The 12114-nt window shown below is 38.4% G+C and overlaps 1 protein-coding gene across 1 annotated transcript; it reads left to right on the plus strand.

Moving 5' to 3' along the window:
* Positions 1-488: 488 nt before the first annotated feature.
* LOC118829906 (60S acidic ribosomal protein P1-like) lies at positions 489-797 on the plus strand. The gene has a single exon (XM_036736731.1). It carries the CDS (start codon positions 489-491, stop codon positions 795-797), a length of 309 nt encoding a protein of 102 aa, XP_036592626.1.
* The last annotated feature ends 11317 nt before the right edge of the window (positions 798-12114 follow it).

The raw sequence follows: 12114 nt of genomic DNA on the forward strand, positions 1-12114 counted from the left end.
GCACACTCATGGAAGGAGTGTTGAGACTCTGGGCAAGCTGTAACTGCCTCCTGGCTTTGTAACCCAGACAGATAAGATGTTGGTGCTTCTCTGGTAAGTATGAATTGTGATTTAAATCAGACAAGGTCTGTCTGTTGATGTTTGTAATTTGTATTTGCCTTGAAGTTCAGAGTGCTGATCTTTCCCCCATGAACTAAGTGATTGATATATGTATGTTTAACTAAACTGAGATTGTTAACCCCTTAAAGTTGCTTTCCTTAGAAAAGCAGATCAAAGAAGCTGTGTTTGTAGCTTTCTGAGTGCTGGTTGTTGGTGGGTCTTAGACACCTACAGCAACTACAAGCAGATTGTTGCTACACCAAGACAACTTAGAAGTTCAGCAGGAGCTTTTCAGTTGTCTGTAAGGTGCTTGGTTGTTCTTCAGAAGCTAAGGCCGAGTTGGGGCGACTAGCATCACTACAAACAAGTATCTTCATCCATCCAATGAAATGGCCGTCTCCGAGCTCACTTGCATCTACTACGCCCTCATCCTTCACGATGATGAGGTTACGGTCAACGAGGATAAAATCAATGCCTTCATTAAAGCAGCAGGTGTAAATGTTGAACCATTCTGGCCTGGATTATTTGCAAAGGCCCTGTCCAATGTAAACATTGCAAGCCTCATTTGCAATGTAGGAGTTGGTGGACCTGCCCCAGCAGCTGGTGGTGCTGCCCCTGCTGGAGGGGCTGCTCCTGCTAGCACAGCTGCCCCAGCTGTGGAGAAGAAGAAAGAAGAAGCAAAAAAGGAAGAATCCTAGGAGTCCAATGATGTTGTGGGCTTTGGTCTGTTTCACTAGATACTTTTTGTAACATTAAATAAACAGCTTGACTCAACTTAAAAAAAAAAAAAAAAGAAGTTCAGCAGGAAAGATCTGTTGTACCAGGGTGGGAGTAGAGCTCAGTCCAAGTCAAACCAAGCCCATGTAGACCTGGCCCTAGCACACCAGGAGCTGACTGAATCAGTGGTGGCAGCAATTCTTCCTGACCTTTCAGGCCACGGATGGTAAGGACATCAGACAACTTCTCAGGAGGATATCATAGGGGTCCCTTTCCTGGGACCAGGGACTCTGTTACATTGGCCATACTTTGGTGTGGGTTGTAGTCCTTGGTCTCAGGCCCAGGACGAAGAGAAGCGCTAGCACATCAAAGCTTGTAATCACAAGATAGCAAGAACCCTGGTCACAGTTCCAGGGTGGAAAAGAGTGCTCGTGGTTGCTCACAAACCAGCGCACAGTACAAGAGAATAATACATCCTCTCCCCTATATCATACTGCCTTGGAAGAACTGAAAAGTCACAAGTCCTCAGAATTACCTCTGAACAAAGCTGCACAAAAAACAACAACAAAAAAACAATCCTTGAAGCTTGGGACAGTGCACCCTTCACCCTGGAAGCAAACCTCATTTTAGCAAAGAGTTAAAAGTCAAGAAAAAGGCTGGAAAATGAACAAAAAACAGAAAAATATCCTGACTATAGAATGTTACTATGGTGACAAGGAAGATCAGAATACAAACTCAGAAGAAGACAACAAAGTAAAAACTTCTACATTCAAAGTCTCCAAGAGAAATAGGAATTGTTCTCAGGCCATGGAAGAGCTCAGAAAGGATTTTAAAAATCTCATAAGAGAGATAGAAGAAAAATTGGGAAGAACAATGGGACTGAGGCAAGAAAATCACGAAAAAAAGAGTTAAAAGCTCAGTAAAGTAGGAACAAAAATTAGTGAAAAAAATACCACCTTAAAAAACAGAATAGGTAAAATGGTAAGTTATCAAAATCCAGTGAGGAGAAGAATGCCTTGAAAAGCAGAATTGGCCATATAGAAAAGGAGATACAAAAGCTCACTGAAGAAAATAATTCAAAATTAGAATTGGGTAAGTTGAAGCTAATGACTTTATGAGACATCAAGGAACAATAAAACAAAATCAGAAGAAAGAAAAAGGTGAAGAAAATATGAACTAGGAAAAATAGAAGAACATGTGAAATATCTCATTGGCAAAACAACTGACCTGGAGAAAAGATCCTGGAGCCATAATTTGGAATTACTGGTCTGCATGAAAGCCATGATCAAAAAAAAAAACATGGGCAGCACCTTTCAAGAAATTATCCAGTAAACTGTCATGACATCCTAAAACCAGTAGGTAAAATAGAAATTGAAAGAATGCACTGATCACATTCTGGAAAAAAAATGCTTTACAGCACCATTCATTAGAAAAATGCAAATTACATTTATGAGCTACCAACCACATACCTATTAGATGTGCAAATACCACAGAAAAGGAAAATGATAAATGTTGGAGAAGTTGTGGGGAAATTGGAAGACTAATGCACTGCAGATGGAGTTTTGAACTGACCCAACCATTGTGGAGAGCAATTTTGAACTATGCTTAAAGGGCTATTAAACCATATATACTCTATATCCCAGGAATAGTACTACTAGGTCTGTATTCCAAAAAGATAAAAAAGTACAAAAATATTTATAGCAGCTCTTTTAGTGATGAAAAAGTATTGTATATTGAGTCGGGGAATGGCTGAACAAGTTGTGTTGTGTGATTGTGATGGAATGCTCTTGTGTTATAAGAAATGGTGAGCAGCATGCTCTCAGAGAAACCTGGAAAGATTTATGTGCATTGATACAAAGTGAAATGAGCAGAACCAGGATCACTTTTTACACAGTAACAGCAATATTGTATGATGATCTATTATGAATAACTTAGCTATTCTCAGAAATACAATGGTCCAAGACAGTGTTGAAGGACTTATGATGAAAAAGGTATCCATTTGCAGAGAAATAACTAATGGAGCCTGAAGCAGATTGAAACAGTTTTTTTTTCCCTTTATGTTCTTTATTTTTGTCTGTCTTCTTTCATAAATAGAAATGTGTTTTGCACAACTACACACATGTGTATAATTTATGTTAAATTACATTCAATCTCAATGGGGAGGGCGGGGAAAGTGGGAGAGAATTTGAAACTCAAAATTTGAGAAATGAATGTTAAAATTATTTTTACATGCAGTTGGGGAAAAATAAAACATTAAATTAAAAAAGAAAGAATACAGCATTGGAAGGAGTAAAGGTTGAGCAGTGGGAAATGAAGCCTTTAATAAATCCCAAGGATTAGATTAAAAACCCCAAGACAAAGCCCAGCTCCCTAGACAAACTAATAGTAAGACTCATAGAGATACACTGAAAAATGAGCAAGGAATTTTTAATGAATTAATTTATTTTTAGCTTTCAACATTCATTTACACAAGATTTTGAGTTCCAAATTTTCTCCCCATCTCTCACCTTTCCCCACCCCAATATGCCAATCATTCTGATTTCCCTTTTCCCCAATCTGCCATCTCTTCAATCACACCCTCTCTTATCCTCTTCCCCACTACATTCTTGTAGGGAGAGATAGATTTCTATAGCCCATTACCTATATATCTTATTTCCCAGTTGTATATAAAAACAATTTTTAATGTTTGTTTTTAAAACTTTGAATTCTAAATTCTCTCCCTTCTTCTATCTGTCCCCACCCTCATTAAGAAGGCAAACAATTCAATATAGGTTAAACATGTGTAATTATGCAATACACTTCCATAACAGTCATGGTGTCAGAGACTAACTATATTTCCCTCCATCCTATCCTTCCCCCCCCACCCCCATTTATTCTATTCTCCCTTTTTGAAAATTTAATTTAAATTTATTTATTTAATTTAACATATTTAGTTTTCAGCATTGATTTTCACAAGAGTTTGAATTACAAATTTTCTCCCCATTTCTACCCTCCCCCCCACTCCAAGATGGCATATATTCTGGTTGCCCTGTTCCCCAGTCAGCCCTCCCCTCTATTATCCCACTTCCCTCCCATCCGCTTTTCCCTTCCTTTCTTGTAGGGCAAGATGAATTTCTATGCCCCATTGCCTGTGTATCTTGTTTTCTAGTTGCATACAAAAACTTTTTTTTTGTTTTTGAACACCTGTTTTTAAAACTTTGAGTTCCAAATTGTCTCCCCTCTTCCCTTCTCACACACCCTCCCTAAGAAGTCAAGCAATTCAACCTAGGCCACATACGTAACATTATATATAACCCTTCCACAATACTCATGTTGTGAAAGACTAACTATATTTTGCTCCTTCCCAACCCATCCCCCTTTATTGAATTTTCTGCCTTGACCCTGTCCCCTTTCGAAAGTGTTTGTTTTGGATTACCTCCACCCCCATCTGCCCTCCACTCCATCATCCCCCCCTTTTTATCTTCCTCCCTCTTCTTTCCTGTGGGGTAAGATACCCAATTGGGTATGTATGGTATTCCCTCCTCAGGCCAAATCTGATGAGAGCAAGGTTCACTCATTCCCCCCTCACCTGCCCTATCCCCTCCTCCCCCAGAACTGCTTCCTCTTGCCACCTTTATGCCAGATAATTCACCTCATTCTATCTCTCCCTATCTCCCTCTCTCAGTATGTTCCTCTCTCATCCCTTAATTTGATTTTATTTCTTTCAGATATCTTCCCTTCATCTTCAAATCACCCTGTGTCTGCTCTCTCTCTTTTATATATACACACACACACACATATGTACATATACACATATATATACACACACATACACACAGATATATACATACATATAGATTCACTTATATATATATAAACATATATATATATATATATATATATATATATATATATATATATAAAAACATATATATACATATGCATATTCCCTTCAGCTACCCTAATACTGAGGTCTCATGAATCATATATGTCATCTTTCCACGTAGGAATGTAAACAAAACAGTTCAACTTTAGTAAGTCCCTTGCAATTTCTGTTTCTTGATTACCTTTTCATGCTTCTCTTGATTCTTGTGTTTGAAAGTCAAATTTTCTATTCAGTTCTGGTCTTTTCACTGAGAAAGCTTGAAAATCCTCTATTTTATTGAAAATCCATATTTTGCCTAGGAACATGATACTCAGTTTTGCTGGGTAGGTGATTCTAGGTTTTAATCCTAGCTCCATTGACCTCCAGAATATCGTATTCCAAGCCCCTCAATCTCTTAATGTAGAAGCTGCCAGATCTTGGGTTATTCTGATTGGGTTTCCACAATACTCAAATTGTTTCTTTCTGGCTGCTTGCAATATTTTCTCCTTGATCTGGGAGCTCTGGAATTTGGTGACAATATTCCTGGGAGATTTCTTTTTGGGATCTATTTGAGGAGGCGATCGATTAATTCTTTCAATTTCTATTTTGCCCTGTGGCTCTAGAATATCAGGGCAGTTCTCCTTGATAATTTCTTGAAAGATGATATCTAGGCTCTTTTTTTGATCATGGCTTTCAGGTAGTCCAATAATTTTTAAATTATCTCTCCTGGATCTATTTTCCAGGTCAGTGGTTTTTCCAAGGAGATATTTCACATTGTCTTCAATTTTTTCATTCCTTTGGTTCTGTTTTATAATATCTTGATTTCTCATAAAGTCACTAGCTTCGACTTGCTCCACTCTAATTTTTAAAGTAGTATTTTCTTCAGTGGTGTTTTGGACCTCCTTTTCCATTTGACTAATTCTGCCTTTCAAGGCATTCTTCTCCTCATTGGCTTTTTGGAGCTCTTTTGCCATTTGAATTAGTCTATTTTTTAAGGTGTTGTTTTCTTCAGTGTATTTTTCAGTATTTTTTTGGGTCTCCTTTAGCAAGTCATTGACTTGTTTTTCATGGTTTTCTCACATCCTTCTCATTTCTCTTCCCAATTTTTCCTCTACTTCTCTAACTTGCTTTTCCAAATCCTTTTTGAGCTCTTCCATGGCCTGGGACCAGTTCATGTTTTTCTTGGAGGTTTCTGTTGTAGGCTCTTTGACTTTGCTAACTTCTGTCTGTATGTTTTGGTCTTCTTTGTCACCAAAGAAAGAATGCAAAGTCTGAGACTGAATCTGGGTGTGTTTTCACTGCCTGGCCATATTCCCAACCAACTAACTTGACCCTTGAGTTTGTCAGTGGGGTATGACTGCTTGTAGACTAAGAAGTTCTATATTCCACGTTTGGGGGGGGGGAGGTACTAGCTCTGTCACACCAGCACCCCTCCTTCCCCAAGAACCCCCAACCCGGACTGGGCTTAGATCTTCAGCAGGCTGTGCACTCCTGCTCTGATCCGCCACTCAATTCTTCCCACCAGGTGGGCCTGGGGCCAGAAGCAGCAGCAGCTGTAGCTGCCCTACCTCCACTGCCCCCGGGGTTGGAAGCCAAATCGCGAACTCTTTCCACTCCATCAGCTTTTTCAACTAACCTTCTCTGCTGTCTTTGGTGTTTGTGGGTTGAGAAGTCTGGTGACTGCTGTAGCTCGCTGATTCAGGGTGCTAGTACCCCCTCCGCCCGGGTCCTGGCCTGGTTGGTCCCCACCGCTCAGGCTGGGCCCTGCTCCACTCCATTCCCACCTCCCAGCTCCCAGCTCTGTGTGGGATAGACCTCACCCAGAGACCATCCAGGCTGTCCTGGGCTGGAGTCCTGCTTCCTTCTGCTGTTTTGTGGGTTCTGCAGTTCTAGAATTGGTTCATAGCCATTTTTTAAAATTTTTGGAGGGACTAGGCAGGGAGGTCACGCTAGTCCCTGCTTTCCAGCCGCCATCTTGGCTCTGCCCCTCCTATTCTCCCTTTTGACCCTGTACCTTTTCAAAAATGTTTGCTTCTGACTATCCGCTCCCCCAGTCTGCCATCTCTTCTTTTATCACTCCCCCACCCCTATCCCCTTTCCCCTGACTTTCCTGTAGGGTAAGATACTCAATTGAGTGTGTATGTTACTCCCTCCTTAATCCAAATATGATGAGAGTAATACAGCATTCCCTTTCACCTCACCCTTCTTCCCTGACATTGTAAGAGCTTTTTATTGCCTCTTTTATATGAGATAATTTACTCCATTCTATCTTTCCCTTTCCCCTTCTCCTAATATATTCCTCTACCACACTTTAATTTTTTTTAGATGTCATCCCTTCATATTCAACTCATCCTGTGCCCTCTGTCTACATGTGTTTGTGTGTGTGTATTATTCCTTTCAACTACGCTAATACTTAGAAATGTCTTGTGATTTACAAATATCATCTTTGTATGTAGGAATGTAAACAGTTCACCTTTAATAAGTCCCTTATAATTTCTCTTTCATGCTTACTTTTTCATGCTTCTCTTGATTCTTGTATTTCAAAGTCCAAGTTTTATTGAGCTCTGGTCTTTTCATCAAGAATGCTTGAAAGTGTTATATTTCATTGAATATACATTTCTCCCTGAAGAATTATACTCAGTTTTGCTGGGTAGGCAATTCTTGGTTTTGATCCTAGCTCCGTTAACCTCTGGAATATCATATTCCAAGTCCTCTGATCCCTAATTGTAGAAACTGCTAGATCTTGTGTCATTGTGATTGTGTTTTAACAATACTTGAATTGTTTCTTTCTGACTGCTTGCAATATTTTCTCCTTGACTTGGGAGCTCTAGAATTTAGCTACAATATTCTTAGGAGTTTTCCTTTAGGTATCTCTTTCAGGAGACGATTGGTGGATTCTTTCAATTTCTACTCTACTTTCTGGTTCTAGAATACTAGGGAAGTTTTCCTTGATAGTTTCTTGAAAGATAATATCTAGGCTCTTTTTTGATCATGTTTTTCAGGTAGTCCAATAATTTTTAAATGATCTCCCCTGGATCTATTTTCCAGGTCAGTTGTTTTTTTCTAAAGAGATATTTCTCAATGTCTTCTATTTTTCATTATTTTGGTTATGTTCTACAATTTCTTGATTTCTCATAAAGTCATTAGCATCCATTTGCTCCATTCTAATTTTTAAAGAATTGTTTTTTCTTCAGTGAGTTTTGGACCTCCTTTTCCATTTGGCCAATTCTGCTTTTGAAGGCATTCTTCTCCTCATTGGCTTTTTGAACCCCTTTGGCCATTTGGGTTACTCTATTCTTCAAGGTGTTATTTTCTTCAGTATTTTTTGTTTCTCCTTTAGCAAGCTGTTGACTCATTTTCACTATTTTCTGGCATCAATCTTATTTCTCTTCCCAATTTTTCCTCTACTTTTCTTACTTGATTTTCAAAATCTTTTTGAGCTCTTCCATGGCTTGTTACCAATTCATTTTTTTATTCCTTGGAGGCTTTTGATGTAGAGCTTTGTCTTTGTTGTGTGTTCTTCTTCTGGTTGTGTGTTTTGGTCTTCTTTGTCCCCATGTAAGATTCTATAATCTGAGTTTTTATGCTCTCTACTCATTTTCCCAGCCAAATACTTGAATTTCTAACTCTTTATTAAGGTAAGATTCTGTTTCCAGTGTGTAGGCTGTCCTGTCCCAAACTTCAGTGGTTTGTGCAGCTGTTTTCAGAGCTACTTATAGGAACCTCTAAATTTTCATTTCTTCCAAGGTGGCATGAACAAAGGAGAGGTGTTGTGTTTACCGCTTTCCTGGTCTGTGAGTAATCACAAGCACTCTTTTTTGCCTGGGAATTGTGAACCAAAAGCAGCCACAAGCTCTGCCACATGAGCACTCCTCCTCACCCCAAGACTACCACCCAGGACCAAGACCCAGATCTGAACAAGGCAAAGCAAGAGAATCCTGCTTCATCACCATCAAAGAGATGCCTGTAATACTGCCCCACCCCCTCCATCAGTAACTAAATAACCGCACTGTCTGTGGACCAGGAGCTCTGAATCAGCAGCTGATAGTGCTGTTAATGCTGGTGTTGCTGCTGCCACCACTACCACCTCTGCTGCCCTGGGGCTGGGCCAGACCACACTCCTCTCTCACCCAGGTCCACCTGACCTTTCCCACTGACCTTCTACATTGTCTTTGGTGTTTGTGGATTGAGAAGTCTGGAAATCACCACAACTGCCTGTGATTCAGTCCCCTGAAGCTTGTTCCAGCCCTGTCTGTGCTGGTGTGGCCCACCTTGGGCTATCCTCCTCTCTCAGCCCAGTGCAATAGACCTTTCTTGTTGACCTTCCAGGTTGTCGTAGGCTCGAAATTTGTTTCACTCCTTCATTTTGTGGGTTCTGAAGCTCTAGAATTTGTTTAGAGTAATTTTTACAGGGATTTGGAGGGATTTGAGGGAGAGCTCACACAAGTCCCTGCTTTTCTCTGCCATCTTGGCTCCACCTGACCATGAACAAGAATTTTAAGAAGAATGTAAATTAGTGAGGTAAGTAAAAAAAAATCCATTAAAAAAAGAAAATATTGAATTATATGGATTCACAACATGAGAAAATAACATGAAGAACCTCTAGTACAATTTGAAAGAGAAATAAAACTGAGATTAGAACATCGTGGAATATTTTGGAAACCATAGTGTTCAACTAATATATAATAAAAATATTGGAGACAATTAAGAAACAGAATAGATAAATCATCCTCTAATATTAATGTTTGTGAAGAGGTAATGAAGAAGGCTAAGGAAGAGGAGGAGGGGGAAAAGAAGAATTAGAAGAAGAAGAAGAAGAAGAAGAAGAAGAAGAAGAACAACAACAACAACAACAACAACAACAACAACAACAACAGCAACAACACAAAAACGAAACAACAACCACAACATTGGCACTGACAGCAATGACAACAAGGAAGAAGATAACCAAGAAAATACATACATTCTAGATGAGGAAAAATACTTTACTTCAAAGACATAAGGCACAGGAGTCATAGATCCCACACAAAACATGACTTCATCTACCAAATGATGATGGAGAATAATCTAACAAAACCACTCAGAAGTTTTGAAAATAGATGGAAAAGTACAATTTCATAGAATTTTCACAACACCAAAAGAGAAACGGAACTGATGTTTTGAATTGCAAGGTCTATTTTGGTTGAATTTAAGAATTTGAATAGTAAGAAACATATTTTATAGCTAGGAGAAGGGCATTAACTTATGAAGTAAAATCAACTTGAAAAGCTCCAGATTGCCCCTCTTATATAAGAAACAAAAAAAGAGATAGGAATATGATGTTTTTTTTAAAAAGAACATTGTCCCTTACCCCAAAATAATCATGTCTGAGGAAATCTGAAAAGGCTTTATATAGGATATGACACTTCAGCTGAAACTTGAAGCAAATTACAAATATCAAGTGGCAGGGGAAAGGAAGGGAAATAGTACAACCTATCTAAAGGCTTGGAGGAGGGAAATGGAATGTTGTCTGGAGAATAGAAATTAGGGCTGTTTGACAGGAACACAGACTTTTTGTGGTGGGAAAGGAATGGTAGGATGAGCATGGATAACAGGAAACAAATATGTAGATATACAGGCAACATTCACTCCTGAGATACTCCAACCCAATCACTGCCTATCTGAAGCATTATATTCAGTTATGAGTGCCTTACTTTATAAAGAAAATAGGTAGTGAACTCGTTAAGTATTCAGGAAAAAGCTACTAAGATGGTGAGAAGGCTCAAGTGCATGTCACATGGAAAATGAATAAAATAACTGGGAATGTTTAATTTGAAGAAGAGAAAATGTAGGAGCAACTTTGCTAACTTCAACTTTTTGAAAGGCTCATTACAGTGGAAGATGCACTAGACTTGCTTTAGTTGGCCACAAAATCAAAATTAGAAACAGTGGGCAGAAGTTGCAAATGGTAACTCAGTCTTGATGTAAAAGTAAGGAAAAAAATGAAACACAAAAAACTTCCTAATAATTCCAGCTTTTTAAAAGTGAGCTTGGTATCCATGGGTGATAATCAGTGTGTCCATTGGAAGTATTCAAGCATTGACCAAATGACTACTTTCTTCATAGAAGATTCTTGTTCAGTTACTGGTTGGACCAGTTGAGGTCACAGCCTTGCAACTCTGGTTATGAGACTGATATTATAGATTTCATAGCCATCATAATATGGTATGGGCAGGTATTTTTCAAACATATGCATTTGTTTAGTTGCATTAATCCTCTCATTTGTTTTGCTTAATACTTATTAGACCACTATCTGGGACTCATGCATCCAAAACAACAGAAGGGGAAATATTCTGTGAAAATTTATTTTAAGTATGTAAGTTACCTTTCAGATAACATACAAAAATAGCCAGTCCCTTATTAAGTATATAGGCATAAATTTATTATGTAAATGTGAATTAAATAAATATAAGTGTATAAATAAAATATATAAGATGTATTATAAAATATATGTAATAGAATGTATACGTATGTGCATATATTACATATATATGTATATATATATGTCACAAATGTTTAAAAGTACAAATCCTCTAATGCTTCCTTTCTTTTCCTCTGTCATTTGAATTTGTAGTTAACTTCAAGGCTCAACTCAGGTGTCACATCCTGTTGTTGTTCAGTTGTTTCAGTTGTGTCTTACCTTCCATGACCCCATTTGGGGTTTTCCTGGCAAATATACTACAGTGGTTTGCCATTTCCTTCTCCACTTGATTTTACAAATGAGGAAACTGAGACAAATAAGGCTAAGTGACTTGCCTAGAGTCCCACAGCTAGTAAGTGTCTGAGGCCAGATTTGAACTCAGGAAGATCAGACTTCCTTACTCTAGAACCAGCACTATATCCATTGTATCACCTAGCTGCCCTGTGTGACATCCTGCATGAAATCTTTTCTGATTTCCTAGGGGTATTAGTGCTTCCTCCCACTGTTAGTCTGTTTATGTTTCCAAATACTTTGTATATTTCTGGGCTCCTGTTATATTTCTGTAGCAGGATATATATTCCCTGTGGGATTTTGTCATTTGTAATTAGGGGCTTAGATGAGTCAGAAGGTTATTCCTAGAGTTAGGTCAGTCCAGCTTAATAAATATTACTAAAGACATATAATTTTAAAACTGGGAGGAATATCATGGAACAACTAATTCAACTTCCTCACTTTATAGGTAAGGAAATTATAGCCCATAGGGACAAACAACTTCACAAAAGTAGCAGAAATATTTATTGTCAGCAAGTAAGTATTCTCGGAGTTAGTTTGATTCTAGTGGGAATTTGGTGTCAGGTGTCCGAACTACCAAAGACATTTCTCTATCCATTATGCCCATTGCTTAATTCAAATATTAAACAATTATTAATCTTTCACAAATACAAAGATTAACTTTTTTCTCTATCTCCAAATTGGCTGATTTAGAAACTAATGG

Source organism: Trichosurus vulpecula, chromosome 8 (assembly GCF_011100635.1).
Source record: "Trichosurus vulpecula isolate mTriVul1 chromosome 8, mTriVul1.pri, whole genome shotgun sequence".
In the NCBI taxonomy this organism is placed as follows: domain Eukaryota; kingdom Metazoa; phylum Chordata; class Mammalia; order Diprotodontia; family Phalangeridae; genus Trichosurus; species Trichosurus vulpecula.